Genomic DNA, 23749 nt, shown 5'->3' on the forward strand with positions numbered 1-23749 from the left:
AGTCTAAGATGTACTAAACTCGCTGCACTCGCTGCCCTCTCAGGACTACAGTTCCCGTGGAAACACTGGAAGGGGCGGAGCTTCGGGAGCTCTTGAGATGAGATTCATTCACGTATTTTAGCGGAGGGTTTGACTGATCTGACAGCAGCTATGACTGAGGGAACGTGAGTTTTTGGCTTCTTTCATTTAACAACTATGAGATTTTAATTTCAGTGAGAATTTTACCTGAATAAATAGGACGATAATAATAAATAAATCATTCATAGTGCACGTTTTTGTCGTAACTCTAAGAAATGTTTAAGAAAACATTAGTGAAATGTACTTGTTAATGAGCTCAGGAATTATAAAGACTTTTTAGAAAGCTAAAATTTGGGGATGGGATGCGAGAGGTCGGAGCCAGGTCTTACCTGCTCATGAAACAGGTTGACAGTCAAGTGTTTAATAACCTTTGAGCATTTGAAAATGGGGTCTGTATGTAAAATTGCTCTAATTTATAAAAATGAAACAATATTTTGTTAAATCTCTTGAAATCAAGCTGGAAGTCTGCACTTCAGTCACATCTGTAAAAGGCAATCTACAGAAGTGTTTCCTTCTTCAAATACTCTTTCTGCCAGGCACCTGCGGAGGCGAGGGGGGCCGTATAAGACGGAGCCAGCCACAGACCTAAGCCGCTGGAGGCTGACCAATGTGGAGGGCCGGCAGACGTGGCGGTACCTGGAAGATCAGGAGACCGCAGACAGAGAGCAGAGCATGCTGGAGGCCCATTCACTCGGCTTGGACACGGTGGGCTCCTCTCAGTTGTTTCCCATCTTTTACAGCTTTTGAGTTGACTGTTTGGCTCTTACTGGAAACTGGATTTCTCAGAGCGACACAGTAAACTTGAGTATCTTTAAACTTTGTGGATGACCACGGTGGGTAGTAAGATCACTGATTCTCTCCACAGAGTAAGTTCGTGTCCGACTCTCCAGCCGCCCACACTGCTGTGGACGCCGCAGTGAAAGGCATGCACTTCTACAGTCAATTGCAGGCCGAGGACGGTCACTGGGCAGGAGACTATGGAGGGCCTCTCTTCCTGTTGCCAGGTGAGTCTAGTCATCCTCCTTATCCTGATGTCTGTAGTGACCGTGCAAAATAAAGTGAAGTTTCTCATTGCATCATTGGAGATGTTCCCTGTAAAGCACTGCCTTTACAGGGAACAGAGTCTTGTCTTCAACATCCAGTTGTGAATGTAATGGTAGAAAAATAAAGGTGCAAATTCAGTACACATTAATGTATTTATGGCAGACTAACTGTGAAACCCAGGAAGGTTTGAACCCACCATTTATTTATTTTTGTGTGTGTGTGTGTGTGTGTGTGTGTGTGTGTGTGTGAGGCAACAGTTTTAACCTTTGCACCATCAGTGACGGTGATGCAGAATGAATCAGCAGGAGTACTGACAGGGACTAGAAAGAGAGAGCATCACTTGTATTGGTTTCTCTCCATTGACTCCCTCTTATATTCAGAATTTAGTTTAAAATCCTGCTCCTTACATACAAGGCCCTGAACAGTCAGGACCCATCTTATCTTAAAAACCTCATAGCTCTCAGACTGCAGGCTCACTTGTGGTTCCTGGGATGTTAAGAGTAGAATGGGAGGCAGAGCCTTCAGCTTTCAGGCCCCTCTTCTGTGGATTCAGGAGACAGACAGCCACTCTGCTTTTCAGATTTAAGATTAGGCTTAAACTTTCCTTTATGATAAAGCTTATGCTTCAGGCTGGATCAGCTAACCCTGAATCCATCCTTAGTTATGCTGCAATAGTCCCAAGCTGCTGGGGGATTCCTATATGCACTGAGTGTTTCTTCTTCACCTCTTTATGCACCACTATAACACTGAATCTTTAGCAATTATTAACGCTGGCTCTCTGTGCCATAGTTTGTCTTTTGTCCATCTCCCTCCTCGTTCACACAGATAACTGTCCCTCCCTGAGACTGGTTCTGCAGGTTACCTGTTCAAATGGAGTTTGTCCTTTGTTTTGATTGTTGGTGTTTTCTCTGTATTAGGGTCTTCAATTTAAAATATAAAACTGCTTGAGGTGGCTGTTGTTGTGAATTGATGCTATATAAATAAAACAGGGTGTGAGGGATTTCATGTCTCTGTTCGGGTGCTTCCACAGGTCTCCTGATCACCTGCCATGTAGCTAAGATCTCTCTGCCTGAGGCTTGGAAGAAGGAGATGGTGAGGTACCTGCGCTCAGTCCAGCTCCCTGATGGAGGCTGGGGTCTGTAAGTCAACAGGGTTTTTTTTTAAATATTCTTTTAATGTTCATATCACCATACCAACCTTATCACTCATGTGGAACCGATATCAGTAATAACTTGGATTCCAACCTGTTATTACATCAAAACTCTTACCAGATTTAAATAAGAACCAAATACAGAGACAAACAAACAAATAAGAAGCACTGAGACACAAAGACTAACACAAAACACGATGGCAGGAGAAGTAGAAAGACATCAAACACATTTAACAGCACATATAACAGAGAGGCAAGTTTAGTGCTGCTAAACTGCTCTAAAATGATCCCAGGACAGCACGTTTCCAAAGTCAACTTCTCAAGCGCTGATCACAGCAGCAGTGAGCATGTGTGTGTCACTTCTGCAGACATGTTGAAGACAAGTCCACCGTCTTTGGCACAGCGCTGAGTTACACCTCACTTCGGATCCTGGGAGTGGATCCCGATGATCCAGACATGGTTCGTGCCAGGAACAACCTGCACAGCAAAGGTCTGTCATGTTCAGTGTGCGTTTTTCTCCATGGTGTCATGTTTTCAGCTGCAGTGTACCATAGCGCTCTGTGTTTATCTGGTACAGGTGGAGCAGTTGGGATTCCCTCGTGGGGTAAATTCTGGTTGGCCATTTTGAACGTCTACAGCTGGGAGGGAATGAACACGCTCCTGCCTGAGATGTGGTGAGTGGGAGATGATTTCCAGACTCGTGTGCAGCTCTGTGGCCTCTCACAGGTGTGTTACATGAAACAAGAGTTTAACCCTCTGCGGCGTTGTTGGTCATGACTCTGACCCTGACTTGTGGTTTTTCTAAGTAGAATGGAAGTCAGACTGATCATTTTCCCTCAAATATAAATGTTCCAGGATTCCTGACGTGTTTCTGTCTCTTCCAGGCTCTTCCCCACCTGGATGCCGGCCCACCCCTCCACCCTGTGGTGTCACTGTCGGCAGGTCTACCTCCCGATGAGTTACTGTTATGCCGTCAGACTGGCCGCAGACAAAGATCGCCTGGTTCTCAGCCTCAGACAGGTGTGGAGTCCACCGTGTTCCACATGGGGGCGCCATGCTCCAACACAGTACGGCCAAACGTATTCAGTGTTGTGCTTTGCATCCCAGCTGTGGCTTACCTGGTGATGTCATGTGGACATGACATCCTCTTAAAGTTTAGCACAAAAACATTCCTGCTGTTACTGTAATTAAACCTGATCCTCTTTGCCATTAATGATAATTAAAATAATGATAATATTAGTAAATATATCAGCGTTAGTAAAAATAGAGAATGACTGTGAGCATCTGTGGAGTTACCTGCTGTACAGGTAGGCCTGTGTTTTAAAAGGTTTTCTAGGTTGATTCAATTAATCCTCAGACAGTCAGAAATATTATAATTCTGATCATTTATCAGTACTGATACATATGAGACTTCATCAGAATTGTGAACATCACAGCAGATGCCTTTGTGTGAAAGTAACTGAGAATAAAACAGAAAAACATGAAGGAGATTTTTCTGGCCTGGCTTTTTATAGCAGATAACCTTAAAAAATATTCTGCAATATTCTGTAATTTTGCATAATTTTAAAAAGTTTTAATTTCTTCAGTATTGAACAGCAGAAATTAGGCTTTCTTGTCCGAGGTCCTTTAAGTGAAAAAAAGAAAAAGACTTTGCTGTAAACAATGGTAGACTGTTGGGTAATAAGCGAATGAATAATGCAGAAAACAGAGATTTGAGACGGGAAACTGTTCTTGAAGTAAAGAGAGAGAGAGAGAGAGAGAGAGCTGTGCAGGAAGTGTGATTTTTTTTATTGTGGTGGAAGCAAACCAGCAAAACTCAGAGGGAATTCATGACGATGTTTATCAAATGTGAAGCGCAGTTTGATGCTTCTTTTGCTGCTGGCTCAGTGAATTTTGGTTGGAGAGAGACTAAACCTGCAGCTCAGAATCAGCGCAAAAAGATGTAAACACAGAGCAGACCAGACGCATCAGAATCGCTGAGCTCCGACGGCGTGTCCGTCTACGGGCCGTCGGGTGAGAAAGCCGAGAAAGACAAAGCTGATTCTGATGCGTCGGGTCCGCTCCGTGTTTACGTCTTTGTGTGGAATCCGTGTACCTGCTCTCATTTGCTGTTTGGTGGTTGTTGAAATAGTTTTGTGAGCTTTAATCTGAGAATTTGGCGTTTCTGGCAAAACACAGTTATATTTAAAAGTCAATTCAGGATTTAATGAGTCGATATCGCTTTATTCAAGCTACTCACCTCCCTCTTCCACCTGCACTTTCAACTGGACCACGGCCGATCAGAGAGGTCCCGCCCCTGACTGTCTCTGATTGGTTTAGTCCACGATAGGGGCATAACGTGTGTCTGTTGTTGACCACACGAGATTTTTTTTTGTTACCCAAACAGTTGGTCGCACTGGTGTGACCAAAGATTTATTTATTTATTTATTTTTAGTCGCATCACTGAAAAATTTGGTTGCATTTGCGACCAAATTGGTCGCACTCTAGAGCCCTGCCTCTCAGTCCTTCTTTCCTTTTCTTATTTTAGTTTCGCTCTCGCTTTTTATGTTTGTTTTCTTCCTTTTTTTTTTATATCTACCTGTCTGTCTGTCTCTTCCTTGTTCTTATTTTTTAGGCTGAGGTTGGAGTCTAGGAGAATTATGTGAATAGAGTGTGTTCCTGTGCCTGTGTTTTGCCTTTAATTGTTCTCTTCCTCTGTAGTCTGTATGTATATCAATAACATGGGCCTTGTTCTTTGTGCTATAGGAGCTTTACGTGCAGGACTATGCTTTTATAAACTGGCCGGCGCAGAGGAACAACGTGGCAGCATGTGACATGTACACACCTCACAGCACACTCCTCACAGTCGCTTACAGTAAGTCTGACCTGTGAATACCTGCCTCCAGAGCTGCACATTTAAAACAGTTGGGTTGTAATGACTGCTAAGAAAAAATGGACTAACAGATGTTTTGCACAACAGCAAAGCTTTCAGCAGCAGATATGAAGGAAAGAGAAACTGCTGAGTCTGTGTTTCCACAGGCTCCGCTAATTTAGAGACTTATTCCTCATGGAGAACGAAAACAAGACAGAACATCTTCAACCGGTCTTTTACTCGCTAATGAGGGACGGCTTGGTCAGAACCAGGCTGTGGAGCTAAACGCTCCTCACCTGTCTCCAAACCAAGTCCTTCAAAGAGCAGCTCTCCTCACAGCTATTTATTGACAAACTGTTACAATACACATCACAACACAAGCACCTCCCACCGTAAAACCCCCCAATGGTTCTAAAAGACAAGGCACTATGTGTATGTGTGTGCACGTGTATGCATGTCTTTGCATGTGCAAGAACGTGTGTGTGTGTCATGGGGGTGCGTTTGTGTGTCCTCCTGCTCACCAAAACGATCATAAAAGCAGGAAGCTTACAACACAAGAAACAGATCTTTCAGATAAGATGTGCCTAATAAAACCCACGTCAGCCTCCCCCAGCACCAAATTGGCTGGAGAAGTGGTCAGAGACAAAGGAATGTCTTTGATCACACAGTTTAAAACAATGTAGAGATGGTAAGAATAAAAATTACAACATTTAACAATTTACTTTAATAGAAAAGTTTTGTCTGGAGGGTGTTTTACACAGTGAGGATGGTAATAAGTGTTTTCAGTGGGTATTCCCCTCCACTCTCTTCTCTAACCCTGTGACTTTGTTCCTTTTGGCCTGCAGTGGTGTTAAATGTATACGAAGCCCACCACAGTACCACGCTGAGAGGAAAAGCAGTCAAAGAGCTGTATGATCACATCGAGGCCGACGATCGCTACACGAAATGCATCAGCATTGGCCCGGTAACTAATACACAGATACTCGAAGCAAAGAACACAGATTTGTGGAGTTTGAGTTTCTAGGTGCAAAATTTATTTAAATCATCTTATTTAGGCAAGGCAAGTTTATTTATATAGCACAATTCAACAACAAGGTGATTCAAAGTGCTTTACAGAGACATTAAAAACAAAAACAAATAAAAAGCATGATTTAAAATTGTTAAAAAACAAACAAACAAAAAAACAGTATATAAAATCAGAACAGTAGATAAAATCAGTACCGTAGTTAAAATGTAAGTTTTGAAATTTAAGCTTAAAGTGTGGATTTGGTGCTTTATTCAAATGCAGTTGAGAACAGGTGAGTCTTCAACCTGGATTTAAATAAACTGAGTGTTTCAGCTGATCTGAGGCTTTCTGGGAGTTTGTCCCAGATATAAGGAGCATAAAAGCTGAATGCAGCTTCTCCGTGTCTGGTTCTTCTGACTCTGGGAACTGATAAAAGACCGGATCCAGATGACCTGAGGGATCTGGAAGGTTCATACTGGGTCAGGAGGACACTGATGTATTTTGGTCCCAAACCATTCAGAGGTTTATAGACCAGCATCAGAACTTTAAAGTCTATCCTCTGACGGACAGGCAGCCAGTGTAAAGACCTCAGAGCTGGACTGATGTGGTCCACTTTTTTGGTCTTAGTGAGGACTCGAGCAGTTCTGAATGAGCTGTAGATGTCTGACTTATTTTTTTAGGTAGACCTGTAAAGATGCTGTTACAGTAATCAAGCCTACTAAAGATGAATGCATGGACTAGTTTTTCCAGGTCCTGTTGAGACATCAGATCTTTTATCCTTGAAATATTCTTGAGGTGATAGTAAGCTGACTTTGTTATTGTCTTAATGTGTTTTTGTAAGTTTAGGTCTGCATCCATCACTACACCCAAATTTCTCTCCTGGTTTCTGATTTTTAGGTGTATAGATTGAAGTTCTCTGGTGACCTGTAATCGTTTTTCTTTGGCGCCAAAGACTATTACTTAAGTTTTGTTTTTGTTTAGCTGGAGAAAATTGTTACACAACCAGTCATTAATTTCCTCAATGCATTTACCAAGAGCCTGTACAGGGCCTTGGTCTCCTGGTAACATTGTGATATATATTTGTATGTCATCTGCATAGCTATGATAGTTTATTTTGTTGTTCTTTATAATCTGTGCCAGTGGGAGCATGTAAATGTTAAACAGAAGGGGTCCCAAGATGGAACCTTGGGGAACTCCACATGTGATACTTGTCTGCTCAGATGTGAAGTTACCTATTGATACAAAGTATTTCCTGTTTTCTAAGTATGTTTTGAACCAACAGTGTAAAATAAAAAGAGCAACGTGCAGTTAGATATCTGCTGATGGTTCTCCTCAGATCTCCAAGACTATCAACATGCTGGTTCGCTGGTATGTCGATGGTCCCTCCTCTGCAGCCTTTCAGGAGCACGTGTCCAGGATCCCGGACTACCTCTGGTCAGTCAGCCGATCTTGAACAGTTCAGTAATAAAACAAACCAAACTCCAGCTTCAAGAACAACTTCAACTATGCAACATACAGAAAAAAATCATTTACAAAAGGTGTAAAACTGATAAACTTACTGTAAGTTCTCTGTGTACCAGGTTGGGACTGGATGGAATGAAAATGCAGGTGAGAATTTGTTCTGTCTTTGTTTTACCTCTTTAACATTTGAAGGTGTGTTTCTGAGGATCTCTGCACCTCCAGCTTGCAAAAGAAGAAAGAAGAAACTCTTTACTGAGCCTTTATTAAATCCATATTATTCTCACAGCAGAAAGATGTCATTAAGTGTGAGATATAGAGGAGAATGGTGCATCACCGATGTAGAAAGAAGAATCCATAGAATCAGTTTTGCCGACAGCTAAAGTTCAGGTGGTGCATTAATCCAAAGAATAGCCCAAAATCTACTTGAATACATAAATTTATTGCCTTCTAAACACATTGTTTTAGTTTACTTGTTTGTTTCTTGCTTTGGGATTAATCCAATCTCTTTTCTGACACAGGGGACGAATGGATCTCAGCTCTGGGACACCTGCTTTGCTGTGCAGGCTTATCTCGAGGTAAGACAAAGATGACCTCTAATGCTTACAGTAATTTCAACCAAAGCACATTCATGCTCATATGTAAAACCCCTCCAACAGCCCTCCATCTGTATTTGACAAGACTGCTTAAAGAAGTGCTGCCATTAATTAATGCTTCAATCTTAAATATGAGCAGCCTATCTCTAATAATTAGCTCTGTTCCACAGGCCTTCAAGCTGGCAGTAGTTAAATCATTACTTAATCATCCATCCCTTGACTGAGCTGTCTTCGCTAATTATAGGCCAATCTCCAACCTTAATTTCATATGGAATTCAAATCCTTGAATTGTCAAACAGCTAACAGATCATCTGCAGAGGAATGGCTTATTTGAAGTTTCACTCAGGTTTCAGAGCTCATCACAGCACAGAAACAGCTTTAGTGAAGGTTACAAATGATCTTCTTATGGCCTCTGACAGTGGACTCATCTCTGTTCTTGTCCTGTTAGACCTCAGTGCAGCATTCGATACTGTTGACCATAATATCCTATTATAGCGATTAGAACATACTGTAGGTATTACAGGTACTGCACTGCAGTGGTTTTTATCATATCTAACTACTAGACTCCAATTTGTTAATGTAAATGGAGAGTCCTCTTCACACACTAAGGTTAGTTATGGAGTTCCACAGGGTTCAGTGCTAGGACCAATTCTGTTTACATTATACATGCTTCCCTTAGGCAGCATCATTAGAAGGCACAGCATACATTTTCACTGCTATGCAGATGACACCCAGCTCTATCTATCCATGAAAACAGAAAACAGACAGCAATGTCTTAAAGATATAACCTGGATGACCTGGATAACTTTTTGCTTCTAAATTTAGGTAAAATGCACATTATTGTACTCAGACACAGCTGTGTACCCAGAATTGGGCCCTGAGAAACTCCACATATGAAATCAGTGAGTAAAATTTGATGAGAGTCGAACTAGTCAAACACTGAGCCAACACATAGTCCTAAACGGGACGTCACAATCAACTTTGTCAATAAATATTATCTGGTAACAGAAATGTTACCTGTGTAATTTAGTCCGAGATCAAGACGACCTTGACGAGCTGTTTTAGTGCTGTGTTTGACATAAAAACACATCAGGAAAACTACTTTTGTGTGTTGCAGTTTTGTTTTGTTTTTTTCAGGCAGGAGCTCAGGACGACCCAAAACTAGCTGAATGCCTTCGAGACGCCCATCAGTTTCTCACTATCACACAGGTACAGCAAGGAGATGCACTTTATCCACCGAATGGCTTTGATAATGAAAACAAATTTTTTTGTGTTCTTTGCATATTTATGTGGTGTCTGAATAATCTGAAAAACTAGCTTCTGATTGGGATAATTCACCTAAACATTAAAGTTGGAAACCAGAAAGTAGTACACATTGTTTTAGTAGTATATTTTAGTTTTTCTTCCAGAAATCAAAGAATCCTGAATTATAATCTATGGGTGAATTCCCTAACAGCAATGATGATGATAGAAGTAATACCTTTTAGTGAAAAATGTTTTTTTAAAACTTTATTTGGAGAAACGTTTGCAGATACTTAAGTGATTTTAATCCGATTTGACTGGTGATTTAAACATGCAGTTTCTGTGTCCTGATGACCATTGAAATGTAATTGTATGTTTTAAGATAACGGGCCAAATACATGCTGCATGAGCTTCTAAGATGGCCCCAAGTTTCAAGACTTCATCATTTTATTTTGACACTTTAAAAAATGTTTATTTTAAATGGCTGACCAGTTTTTCGCTCTTACAGATCCCGGAGAATCCTCCTCAATATCAGAAGTACTACAGACAGATGAATAAGGTACAGATATTATCACCCTGCAGTCGCTTTTAACCAGTTTATTTATCATTGTTAAATAAATCACTCGAATGTGCTTTGACGAAACATAAACCGTCTTAAATTTAGCTTATGTGTATAAGTAAAGCATGCACTGCATTTCTTTCAGGGAGGTTTCCCCTTCAGTACCCGTGACTGTGGTTGGATTGTGGCCGACTGCACTGCAGAAGGCCTGAAGTCACTGATGCTGCTGCAGGAGCTCCGCCCCTCCATCAGGCAGCCCGTCCCCTCTGAGCGTCTGTGTGATGCCGTCAACGTGGTGAGTACAAAAAAGGAGGACTTAGTCAGTAAGCCTTTTTTTTTTTTTTTTTTTTTGTTTACAGTTCATACTCTCCACATCCTGTTTGTGTTTTATGCCCCACACATCCCAGAGATCTGCAGGTCTGCTGCAGCAGGCTTCTGCTCGTATTTTAAATGAACCAAATAAATACTCAGCTCTTAAACTTGACTGTAATTTCTAATTGATTTTCTAGGTTTAACACTCTAATATTACCTTATGTTGCACATTTGACCTCTAATGCCTATCGTATTTTATGTACAGCACTAACTGAAATAAACGTTGTTGAAATAAATGTGGAGTGTTGAGAAAAATTGAGAATATCTAAGGCTTCCTGTGAAATCTTGCTGCCATTTCATTTTAAACGCAATTGGAGTGCAAACTGAACTGAAGACCCCGCCCCTCGTCATCCTCTTCTTCATCTTTTCACCATGTTTCTGTTTTTGTAGCTGCTGAGCATGAAAAACACAGATGGTGGATTTGCCACATATGAAACTAAGAGAGGAGGGAGACTCCTGGAGCTGCTCAACCCCTCTGAGGTTTTCGGTGAGTGTGTTGCCAACATCTTACTGAAAAAAATGTCTCTGTCTAAAAGAAACTTTGATTTCAAAGAGTCATGTGAGGAGGAGTTCCCGGCAGTTGCTGGGAATGTCTGAGTCCCTTAAACTGTAAATATGTAGATATGAAAAAGGGAGGCAATAAATATAAACATGACATTTGGAGAGTGGAAACCTTTGTTTCCATTGCGTACTGAAAATGTGGCAATGACCTTTCCAGTAGCAAAGGGCAGAAAGTCAAAGACTGCCTTATTTTCCATTGAAAATGAGGATGCAGAACATGTTGTGAAATGTTTGTTTTTCACTGTTACTTTGTGCCTTGTCTGTCTTTTTCTTTTATCTCTTACGTTCATACACAAACAGGCGACATCATGATTGATTACACATATGTGGAGTGCACCTCAGCAGTTATGCAGGCTCTGAGGCATTTCCAGAAGGTCTACCCTGATCACCGTGCCGAAGAGATAAGGTATAAACACGTTGTTTAGAGGTATGCTATCTCCTAAAACTGTTTTCACACATGCACTGCAATCCTGAACCCTTGTGCACATGACTCGACAGACCGGTAGGTGACAGCAAAGGCTGGACATTAGCTACACTTACTGCCATCTTTTCTGCTCCCTCTCATAAACCCATTGGAGCAAATGTGTCCACAGTGTGAGATTCTTCTGTAATTGTCCAAAGTATTAGCAGGGCTTAAACTAAAGCTGACCTAATAAAATGAGTATAAAACCAAACTGTCTTTTTCTGAAAATATCTTGAGCATATGTGTTTTCTCAGTTGTCGCTTAAGTTCAGGAGGATCCTCTGAGTTTGCTGTGTCTTCTTCAGGTCGACTCTGAGAGAGGGGCTGGAGTACTGCAGGAAAGTTCAGAGACCTGATGGATCTTGGGAAGGGTGAGGCCAAAATTAGAGATTTATTACTGGATCTCCTTGGTAGATTTTATATATGAGAGCACCCAAATCCAGAACATTAGAGACAAATTTGTAAAAAACACAAACAAAAAAACGAAATAATAACATAGACATGAAGTTTGTCAGGTTTAGTAAAATCAGCTAAGCTCAAGTAATTTATGTGGTTCTTCAAAACCACAAAGGAATTAGATCACCTGAGATTTATTTATTCGGTGTAACCGTGCATTGAACTGAGAAATTACACTTTGGAAGAGAAAAAGTTTCAGTGCTATTGTTACAGAAAAAATTAAAAACACATCAAGTAATGACCAAGTACACTGAAAGACAACAATTTTATTTAAACAGCGCCAAATCACAACAACACCTCAAGGTGCTTTATATTGTAAGGTAGACCCTGCAATAATACATACAGAGAAAAACCCTACAATCGTATGAGCCCCTATGAGAAAGCACTTTGGCGACAGTAGGAAGGAAGAACTCCCTTTTAACAGGAAGAAACCTCTGGCAGAACCAGGCTTAAGGAGGGGCGTGCATCTACAGTGACCAGTTGAGGTGAGAGAAGGAAGACAGGATAAAAGACATGCTGTGGAAAAGAGCCAGAGATTAATAGCAAGTATGATTCAATGTAGAGAGGTCTACTAACACATATTGAGTAAGGCAACTGAAGAAGAAACATTCATTGCATCATGGAAATCCCCCAGCAGCCTACACCTATTGCAGCATAACCAACGGAGGATTCAGGGTCACCTGATCCAGCCCTAACTATATGATTTAGCAAAAAAGGAAACCTTTAAGCCTAATCTTAGAAGTAGAGATGGTGCATGTCTCCCGAATCCAAACTGGAAGCTGGTTCCATAGAAAAGGGGCCTAAAATGTTACTAATGTAACTCTTTATTCTCCTGGACAGACGGATGCCACAGACTTTCCTAATATTCCTAAGACAAGATGATGAACAACTAACATGAATCAGTAGCATGCAGGTGCAAGTGCATTAAAGTGCATTTGTAAAAAATGCAGCAGGCTAATCCTTATTGAAATGTGAAAGAAAAACTATTACACCAACTTTCAAAGCTGATCAGGTGACAGAACGGTGCAGCTAATGCTTGTGAACAACAGGTGAAACCGATGAGTAGACCATGAAGTTAAAACAGACAAAGGCAGGAAGTAAAATGATATAAAGGTGTGCAAGGAAAGCCCCAACTATACTGTGAAGATGACTTTTACATTCCTGTCTCATTGCTTAGTTCCTGGGGAGTCTGCTTCACGTATGGGATGTGGTTTGGCCTGGAAGCTTTTGCTTGCATGGGTCACGTGTACGAGAATGGGTAAGATGTAATCACTGACTTTTATACACATTCTCCTACGTTTAAACCGCCCATTGTTCTCCAAAACTTGCTGAACAGCAATGACCTTCTGTGACCTCTAGCCTACATATTTCTTTTTGTATCACATTCTTTGTGAGCAGACATGTGTGCGAAGAGGTGCAGAAAGCCTGTCAGTTCCTGCTGGACCGGCAGATGCCAGAGGGAGGGTGGGGGGAGGACTTTGAGTCATGTGAGCAGCGTCGCTACATCCAGAGTGGCTCCGCTCAGATACACAACACCTGCTGGGCTCTGTTAGGGCTGATGGCTGTCAGGTAACAAAGAGCAACTCACCTTTGGGCTACTGACCAATCAGAAAGAGTCAGAATAAAGATGTGATGTGAGCATTGTGTTAATCGGGTTGTTTAGTTTATGTAATGCATGTTGTGTGTCTGCATAACCAGGCATCCTGACAGGAAGTCCATTGAGAGGGGAGTACAGATGCTGATTGACAAGCAGTTGCCCAACGGAGACTGGCCACAGGTGACTCTCTGCCTTTAAAGGGACAGCGCACCCTAAAAATCAAACACAAATGTCTTCACTCTGTAAAGAGACTTAGCTGCTTAGTTTTTCAAAAGCATTGTTTTAGTGCTATTGGCCCAACACAGCGAGTGCCATCTATATGACGACGTTACTACAGCAGATATTTCCAAAACTGGACATGTGTCCCTTTAATCCCTGCATTGATGACCATGTGAAATACAACAGGATTGTTAATGTGTTGTTTTTCTTCTTCCTTTTCAGGAGAATATTGCAGGTGTGTTCAATAAAAGCTGTGCCATCAGCTACACCTCATACAGAAACGTCTTCCCGATCTGGACCCTCGGCCGCTTCTCACGACTTTATCCCACCAGTGGGCTGGCCGGGAAGGTCAAGCTCTGAACAGACTGCATGCCAAAAAACATCAATGTCTCCAACAAAAAATAGAAAAACAACATTTACTGGAACACATAATCTCTGTTTTTAAGTCACACCTGAAATGACTCAATGAACATGCACCATTGATGTGTTTCAGCTGCGAACACGTTTCATTCTTTGAATTACTTCCTGTCCACACAGCCAGAGCTCCTCCTTAAAATCCTTTCTCAGTCTGATCTTAAACATTCATGTACACAAAACAGACTCCTGTCGATGTCGCCTTACATCCCCTTTTACTTGTAGTTTACTCTTTATTTGATCTTAATAATTAAAAAAGAAATACAGAGTTTGGCTTTGTCATCTCTTCCTGAAGTACAAAACATATTGGCAGACGAGGGTGATGAGGAAGAAACAGTAGAGGAAAGACTCACAGAGATTTTTCATTAACAGGTTCTATGCAGTCAGGAGGGTTTCATGATCCCAGCAAAACTCAGTAACACAAAGCACTGCCACCATCACACCTCATGATGTTTTAACATTTATTTACGCTCACAGTCAACTGTTTTCTGCAACAATGCCTGCATCCCCTACTGCAGCACATAGCCGAGGTTATTGATACCAATCCTACCATTATGTTTTCTAGGCTGAAGTCCAGCAGCTTGTGTGGTAAAGAGTTAATTTATTAGAAGAACTGTGTGTCAAGTGTACAAAAAAAAAAAGCCTTGTGTTGTGGCTTGGTGGCTTAGTGGGAGTGTCACTTTTGGGGGAAAAAAAGTGCACTTGGAAACAAACATAACAAAGCTTCACAACTGGTTAATCCAGTGTGATCCATCTTGATATTTGTTCAGAGTCGGAGGCGTGACAACATGCTAAGAAAGCAGGTTTCACTGCATCTTCTTCAACTCTGTAAAAATATAATATCAGTGCCAAACGAGGTTTCAGGTTAACCTTTGTTTGTTACCTGAAAGGACGGACCAAGTATATTTGGAGGTATTTATAACAATGGGCAAAATCCTCTAAAAGCCAAGTTGGTGAATTCAAAAATAATTTTTGTGTAATAATTAATCAGCTGAAAAAAGCCAAAGATAAAAACCCACTCTGATGATGGTTATCAACTTTATATATCAAGTTTCTGCCTCAGGATCTGTGCACGCTTCTTGGTGTATGCTCTGTGTTCCATTAGAGGTATTTAACACCTGTACTGATGTATTTTCTGATGATCTGAGTAGGTGGTGATTTCATACCTGCTGATCTCTAATCTGGAAACTAACCTGAAGCCCAAACCAGGTAACAGGAATTCAGCTTATCCAGGAAACGTCAGGGTAACCCCGGGCTTTATGTACAGAGGTGGTTCACTTCTTACCAGGCTCCTGAATCAATTCTCCTAAAATAGCATTACTGTTTCTGAAAGATGCTTCAGACCTCTGCGAGGAGATTAGGAGCTTCAAGTGTGTGTTTCTCTGATGGGCATAAAATATAAGATTTTTCACTAAAATTTGAATCATTTTAGCATTTATATATGATCCTGAAACTGGACATCCAATCTGTGCCAACCTCCAACCTCTAATTTGCATGCTTGAATTCTGAAGTTTAAACATAATGTTTACTGTCAAACCCTTAAACAGCACCAAGTCTGCAGCTGAGAGAACATCCGGCTCCATTTTATCACCTCAGTGGTAAAATAATTAACTGGAATTAAAATGTTTATTTTAATGTGCAAATAATGAGATGAATGGTTTGCTTTACTCACCTGGGAATATTTAGCATTTCACTGTCATATTTTTATGGCCTTTCTACATTTTTAATTACCATTTCATCATCGTCATCTGACAATGTGTCTGACTGGAGATGGTGACACGCATAGGGATCATAATCATATGATCATGTCAACACATGGGAAAAACTTAAATTAACTTAGTGAGGTGATAACCACTTTAATTCCAACTGCCAATGTTAGGATTGAACTTATGAATGCAACACCTTTAAAACAGTATTGACTTGAATATGTAGCCCTGCAAACGAAACAAAAAACTATTATAAAAGATAAATTATAAAAAAAACTTTCTCTGAAGTTCCTGTTTCTAAGGCTGTACAGATATAATATAACATATATAATCACACCTGTTTTGCATGAGAAAAATGCAGGAACAAACAGCCCCGTCAATCACACTGTTCACTCACAAAGTACTTAAGCATGAAATCGAAGCGCATTTGTGTGTTACTCTGACCCATGTGTTCTTACATCAACATGTAATTCTGGTTTTGTCAGTATGTGCATGGTCAGTTGCAGACTATAACACTATATTTGACCTTTAAATGGGCGTTCAGCATACTTCAGGTTGAGGTGTGGCTTTACATATAAAAAGTGGCAGGTGACAGGTGAGTCAGTGGATCAAGTTACCAGCACACAGTAAGTTCAACACTGAATCTCTGCTGATTATCTTGTATGCATATGTGAAGAAAGAGTTTGTATATGTTGTATTTTATTTTGTGAACAGGTTTTGGTGAACTCACTCTGATCTGAACTTACAGGGTGTGAGGTTTGAAATTTGGAGATGTCTGGAAAGGGAAGAGGTAAAACACATAGCTCCCATCATGTGTGTTTTCCATATCTTATACATATTTAAACATTTTAATGTTAAAAGATGAATTTATGACTAATTCTAGGCGGGCATTGTCATGAAGGAGGGCATGGACATGGTCATGGTGGTGGACACGGACATGGTCATGGTGGTGGACACGGACATGGCCCTCATGCTCATGGATGTGAGAAGAAGCACAGGCGCCGGCACAAGCAAGGACACAGGCACCTCAAATGCCACAAGAAGGGGAGGGATTGTCACGGGGTGAGTCTGAATACTGCAGCAGTGCAGATTTGATCCACAACAGGAATTAGATGCTATTGAGCTGAAAGTGAAGCATGACATGTTTGTGTAATACAGCCTGAAAAATATCACTGAAATAATCTGTTATTCATAAGATGTGTTTGGATGGTTATCAGCAGGTGGCAGGACAGCAAATGCACACTTTAAGCCAATTTTAAGGATATTTTGAGGTCATAAGTGAAAAATAAACCCCTCATCCTAACCACTCAGCCAAAAGAGTTAACCACCCCTCAATTTAGAATCAATGTGAGGACTTCACCAAATATCATCTATCTCTTCCCCAGGACTCCAGCAGCTCCTGCAGCAGTGACTCTGACTAGATGAAGATTTCTGGGGGGACCTGAATGGAAACATTGCTATTTTATACTTTCTGCTTTTAATATTACATTTTTTTAACACATGTAAGGAACAAAAATAAACATAAAGAATATGTAAAACAGAAGGTTGCTTCCCACATCTATAAAAACTGGATGGTTTGTGGAGTATCATTTTAAGCCTTGAGCTTTGCCATGCTTGCCTTGTTTTTTGAATTAGAACATGACAAGGGTGGCTCAACCCTACCTGAGAAACTGAGGAAACTGCATTCTCACTGGGTAGCAACCTGCCAATCACAAGGCAGCTCCGCCTTAAAGCAAAGCCTTCATCAATCTCTCTTTTAATTGGAACATGACTTTCAAAAAAATATTATGTTGTAGAGCTAACCATAAAGTCATGTGTAAAGTGTTTACTGAGGTCATAAATCAGGCTAAGGCTACGTCCACACGTACACGGGTATTTTTGAAAATGCAGATTTTTCTATGCGTTTGCACCTTTCTTCCACACGTAAACGGCGTTTTCGGTCACTGAAAACTGAGATTTTTAAAAACTCCTGCCAGGGTGGAGATTTTCGAAAACTCCATTTTTGCATTTATGTGTGGACGAAAACGGAGAAAACAGTCAAAGGTGTGCGCCTTTTTTGACGTCAGGTTTCGGTTCTACAATGGCGGACTTAGACAAAATAAATTTACTGTTCTCTGCAGTGTTTAAATGCTTGCATATACACACACAGTCCCAGACTACCTCTGGTCAGTCAGCCGATCTTGAACAATTCAGTAATAAAACAAACCAAACTCCAGCTTCAAGAACAACTTCAACCATGCAACATACAGATGGAAAAAAATCATTTACAAAAGGTGAAAAACTGATAAACTTAAGTTCTCTGTGTACCAGGTTGGGACTGGATGGGATGAAAATGGTGTGAATTTGTTCTGTTTTTGTTTTACCAGTTTGAAGGTGTTTTTGTGAGGATCTTTGCACTTGCAGCTTGCAAAAGAAGAGTCATAAAACTCTTTATTGAGCCTTTATTAAACCCATAATATTCTCTTGGCAGAAAGATGTCAAGTGTGAGACATAGAGGAGGATGGTGCATCATCGGTGTAGAAAGAAGAATCCATAGAATCAGTTTAGGTGACCGCTGAAGTTCAGGAATAGCCCAAAATCTACTTGAATACATAAACTTATTGCCTTCTAAACACATTGTTTTAGTTTAGTTTCATGCTTTGGGTTTAATTCCATCTCTTCTCTGACACAGGGGATGAATGGATCTTAGCTCTGGGACACCTGCTTCGCTGTGCAGGCTTACCTCGAGGTAACATATAGATGACCTCTAATTCTTACAATAGTTTCAGCCGAAGTACATTTAGGCTCATGTGTAACAGCTCTTCTACTGTATTTGACTCACCACCTGGGGACAGGGGAGGGTCCTCAGCTAAAGGAGCTCATTTGCATTAGTATTCAGTATCCACCCAATGCTTTTAATTCCTTAATTAAACACTTTAAACAATCAAGTGCTACATGTTGTTTTTGTAGTATTTATTTTGCTTCCAGATCCTGAGATGACATCAGAGAGAAAGTCAAAGAATCCTGAATTATAATCTGTGGGTGAATTCCCTGGCAGCAATGGTAATAGAAGTACACCCAAATGAGAAACATTTGCAGATATTTAAGTGAATTTAATCCAATTTGACTGGTGATTTAAACATGCAGCTTCTGTGTCCTGGTGACCATTGAAATGTCATTTTATGTAGATAAGGTTTTAAGATAATGGGCCAAATACACGCTGGATGAGCTTTTAAGATTGTTATCAAGTTGCAAGACTTGATTAAATTCAATTCAACTGAAGGTGCTTTATATTGTAAGGTAGACCCTACAATAATACATATACGAAAAACCCAACAATCATATGATCCTCTATGAGCAAGCACTTTTTTGACAGTGGGAAGGACAGGCTCAGGGAGGGGCGGCCATCCACCGTGACTGGTTGGGCTGAGAGTTGATCACAACAGTTTTTATACTGACACTTTCAAAAACCTTTTTTTTCAAAGTGGTTGAATTGTGGCCAACTGCACAGCAGAAGGCCTGAAGTCACTGATGCTGCTGCAGGTGCTCTGCCCCTCCGTCATGCACCCCATTGCCTCCGAGCATCTGTGTGACGCCGTCAACGTAGTGAGTCTGCAGAAAGATATAAAAGGAGGACTTATTCAGTAAACGTTTTTTTTTTTACAGCTCATAATGTCAACATCCTGTTTGTTTTTATGCCCCACACATCTGCATCAAACTCTCAGAGAGCTCCAGGTCTGCTGCAGCAAGCTTCTGCTTGCCTTTTAAAAACATTCAAATAAACTTTTTGTCTTATTCACAGTGAATCTTTCCTTTTAGTTAAACTATTTCATCATATTAACAGGTAACGGGTGAGCAGAGCCATCATTGATGGTGATACAGAAGCCTGTAGCAGGAATACTGACGGGGGCTCCTGAATACTCAGTACCCATCTTATCTTAAAAACCTCATAGTACTGTATCATTCCATTAGAGCACTTCACCCTCAGACTATGGGCTTACTTGTGTGTAACTCATGACTCTAATAAGACAACTTAAAAGTATCGACTAGTTGCCAGGTTTGAGAGGATTACAATAGGAACTGAGGTGAATGTGAAATTAAATGTCTGGAGGCAGGAAATGAGCGACAATGGTTATTATTTTGACAAGTGAAAATAAAACAAGATTTCAACAATAACAATAATAATAAGCTAGCATCAGTAAAAGAAAAAAAAAACCCAGTCCTGCTGAGCTCAATATTTCAGTTTCTCCTTCTTTGGTCATTCTTTTTTAATTTAGTTCCCTTTTTGTTTCGGTTTGGTGGTTTAAGTTGTTAGTAGTTGAGACACAAAGACTAACACAAAACACTGTCGGCAGGTCTTCCTCCCGATGAGCTACTGTTACACCGTCAACTGACCGCAGAGGAAGATGCCATGGTTCTCAGCCTCAGACAGGTGTGCAGTCTGCCTTGTACCACAAGAGGCCGCCATGTTCTAACACAGTACGACCAAACATATTCAGTGCTGTACTTTGCATCCCAGCTGTGGCTTACCTCACCTGGCTGTATGTGGACATGACATTATCTTAAAGTTCAGTAAAAAACCACTCACAGACAGTGAACCTCCTGTTGTTACTGTATTTAAACCTGATCATCTTTGCTCTTAATGACGATTTAACTAATAATGATAATGTTAGTAAATATATCAGCATTAGTAAAAATACAGAATAATTGTGATCAGGAGTTACTGCTGTACAGGTAGGCCTGTGTTTTAAAAGGTTTTCCAGGTTAACGACTGGTTTCCAGTTTATTCAACAGAGTCATCAGTGGTTAGAATGAGACTAAAGTTAAATTATACAAAATTCCTTCCCTATTCCTAACTTCCATAAATACTCAGCTCTTAAACTGGACTATAATTTTGAATAGTTTCTTACGTCGCTCTTTTTTGGTCAGAGGGCCCGGTGGCGCCAGTGTCCGGCAGCCTCGCCTCTGTCAGTGCGCCCCAGGGCAGCTGTGGCTACAATGTAGCTTGCCATCGCCAGTGTGTGAATGTGTGTGTGAATGGGTGAATGACTGAATGTAGTGTAAAGCGCTTTGGGGTCCTTAGGGACTGAGTAAAGCGCTATACAAATGCAGGCCATGCCATTGACCCTAATGCCTGTCATATTTTATGTATAGCACTTTGAAATAAACGTAATTGGAATAAACGTGGATCATTCTGAAAAATTGAGAATATCTAAGGCTTCTTGCTGCCTTTTCCAATTAAAAGCAATTAGAGTGCAAACTGAACTGAACACCCAGCCCCTCATCATCTTCTTCTTCATCCCTTCATCATTTTTCTGTTTTTATAGCTGCTGAGCATGAGAAACCCAGACACAGTGGATTTACCATATATAAAACTAAGAGAGGTGGATGCCTCCTGGAGCTGCTCAGCCCCTCTGTGGTGTGTTGGGTGAGTGTGTTGCAAACATCTTACTGAAAAAAAAACATGTTCTTTGTGTAAAAACATTGATTTCAAAGGTTCATGTGAGGAGGAGTTCCTTGCTGCTGCTGGGAATGTCTGAGTGACTCAAGCTGTAAATACATGGATATGAAAAAGGGAGGCACTAAATATAAACATGACATTTGGAGAGTGAAACCTTTTTCCATTGCGTACTGAAATGTGGCAACAACCTTTCAAGTAGCAAAGGAAAAAGTCAAAGACTGCCTTATTTTCCATTGAAAATGAGGATGCAGAACATGTTGTGAAATGTTTGCTTTACACTGTTACTATGTGCCGTCTCTGTCTTTCTCTTTTATCTCTTACGTGAAGTGTTGTGCACATCACTTGACAGACAACCAGGTGACAGGAAACATAAGGCTGGACATTACATTAGCTACATTACAGGCTACATTAGCCATCTTTGCTGCCCTTTTAGCTCCCTCTCGTAAACCTAGTGCAGCAAATGTGTCCACAGTGTGAGATTCTTCTGTAATTGTCCAAAGTATTAGTACAGCTTGAACTAAACTTAAGCCAACCTAACAAAATAAGTATAAAATCAAACTGTGTTTTTCTGAAAATATCTTGAGCACGCATTCAGGTCAACTCTGAGAGAGGGGCTGGAGTACATCTTCTTGTACTTGTGTCGTGTTTTCTGTAAATAGATCTAGCTGCTGAGGTTTTTAGAAGTACTGTTTTAGTGCTTTGAGCCATCTTTAGTGCAATTTCCATCTACATAATGATGTTACTTCAGCAGATTTCCTGCTTAAAATGCTGTCTCTGTATGATCCTCAAAAAACAAACTGTCCTAGTTGCCTTATATCACCTTTTACTTGTAGTTTACTGTGATCTTAAAAGGACCGTACAAGACTTTGTAGCTGTGGTTTGCATTTTGTATTGTCATCACACAATCTGATTTTTCACTTTTTGGGCACATTCCAGTGTGCGCTGCCCTGGCTCCGGTGCTCTCCTCCACCACCAGCTTCCTCTCCCGCCCCGGCCGCTACTGAAATAGGGAAGGCATGATTAGAAAATGCTCAACAGCTGTGCAAAACCAGCAAACCAACATTTTGAACTCACTGGTCCACTCCTCCCCTGCAGTCGAGCCACCAACCACACCCTGATGCATTTACTCTTCATTTCATTTTAATAATTAAAAAAGAAGTACAGAGTTTGGTTCTTCCTATAAGTAGACAAAACATCTGTAGATGAGGTTGAGGAGGAAGAAAAAGTAGGGGAGAGAGATTGTTTATTAACAGGTTCTATACAGGTTCTATCAAGTGAGGAGGGTTTCAGGATCCCAGCAAACTAAAAACGTGACAAAAAGTCCATGCTGAAATCTGGACACCTTAACTTTTATGGTGATTCACACTTAGTTACAATTAAATATGCTTGCAGGTAACCTGCACACTAGTCTCCTCTGCCTTTTGAAATGTAAGGATGTGTGGTGGAGGACAAAGATAAGACTGGCCATGGTAACTACTCTTTTATTTCTGCAGGTGAAAAGTGCATGAATAAACAAAATACAAGATGTGCTCAAACACAGGACAGACTAATACATTTTGGGAAGAAAAACACAATGGATGGCAAAATGCAGGAAGTAAAAGAAGAAGAGAAGACAGAAGAAACAATTCTAAAACAGGAAGCGACCCAAAGATAACAGAACTACACTGAGAAACTGAGTAATGCTAAACAAGTTGACAGGATGGCAAAAAGCAGAAATGAATAGAATAGAATACATAGCACACTTCGAGCTATAGGAGCTTCCTTTGACAGAAACCACGGATCTTTCCTTGTGTTGGATTAAAAAGTGTTCATCCAGACAAATGTGAGACAACAGGCTAGAAACTATGGTGCGACGTGCCCATAGACATCTGACACTTTTGTACCGGTATACAATTTTTTTTAGAGAAACTAAGCAGCAACATCTCTTTGCACTCAGACTGTACCTTCAGGGATACAGTAGTTTTTCATTCAGAAGTCATTTAAAATTTACAGGTTTTTTTTAATGGTTTTTACTCATTTTCTGTCACATACATCCTGTTAAAGTGGTGGGTGTTCACTGAGCATGAGAAAAGGATCAAACCAGGAGGGCAGTATGTACAAGTTTTTATATTCTCTTGGCTCTGTATGATGACACAGATAGGGCATACTGTTATATAGTTGTCTCAGCACACAGTTCAGGCTGAAAACCCAGCAGTTGAAAGCTTCTGTGTATGAGAGGCAACCAATCAGAAGAATGATTTCTTAAGGGGGGAGGAACTAAAAAAAAAAACGTTGGGTACACACTGAGGGGTGGTACAAGGACCCTGTATAAGATAAATGAGGATTATTCTGAATTCTGAATTATACAAAGCTACTCTTGCAGAGAGCAGAGGATGTCCTGCGTAATCTAAATGAGCCTACAGTTATTACACCACCACCACCAGAGAACTTTAAAATAAACAATTTTTCCTCATTGCTTACTCGGATAAGGCCAAATGTTTGTTTTTGGTTTTTAACAATTTGACTCAGTAACATGAAGCACAGCCACCATGACACGGA

The 23749-nt window shown here is 40.7% G+C and overlaps 1 protein-coding gene and 1 long non-coding RNA gene across 2 annotated transcripts; both read left to right on the top strand.

Annotated features, from left to right (window-relative positions):
• The first annotated feature begins 82 nt into the window (after positions 1–82).
• On the top strand, positions 83–15422 carry lss (lanosterol synthase (2,3-oxidosqualene-lanosterol cyclase)). Its single transcript, XM_085249011.1, has 22 exons — positions 83–164; positions 615–783; positions 944–1082; positions 2153–2261; positions 2641–2762; positions 2850–2946; positions 3157–3292; positions 5018–5126; positions 5969–6087; positions 7466–7563; positions 7710–7737; positions 8109–8165; positions 9321–9392; positions 9934–9984; positions 10130–10279; positions 10747–10843; positions 11218–11323; positions 11685–11750; positions 13013–13093; positions 13234–13404; positions 13534–13612; positions 13874–15422. The coding sequence occupies exons 1-22, from the start codon at positions 151–153 to the stop codon at positions 14009–14011; spliced, it is 2208 nt and encodes a 735-aa protein (XP_085105137.1). The 5' UTR covers positions 83–150; the 3' UTR covers positions 14012–15422.
• A 959-nt stretch (positions 15423–16381) lies between these two features.
• LOC146557174 (uncharacterized) lies at positions 16382–18651 on the top strand. The gene is made up of 4 exons (XR_014888985.1): positions 16382–16397; positions 16486–16561; positions 16655–16833; positions 17157–18651. It is a non-coding gene; the product is annotated as an uncharacterized LOC146557174 (long non-coding RNA).
• Positions 18652–23749: the final 5098 nt, after the last annotated feature.

The sequence above is a fragment of the Mchenga conophoros genome, linkage group LG16, assembly GCF_057382185.1.
Source record: "Mchenga conophoros isolate Kocher_MC1m ecotype Shallow Benthic linkage group LG16, M_conophoros_male_GT1.1, whole genome shotgun sequence".
Classification (NCBI taxonomy): Eukaryota; Metazoa; Chordata; class Actinopteri; order Cichliformes; family Cichlidae; genus Mchenga; species Mchenga conophoros.

Bases quoted from the DNA above. Each gene is read 5' to 3' on its own strand.
- lss (XM_085249011.1), top strand. The intron at 10,280-10,746 runs GTGAGTACAAAA...CTGTTTTTGTAG, and splicing joins TGTGTGATGCCGTCAACGTG to CTGCTGAGCATGAAAAACAC. The intron at 13,094-13,233 runs GTAAGATGTAAT...CTTTGTGAGCAG, and splicing joins GGTCACGTGTACGAGAATGG to ACATGTGTGCGAAGAGGTGC.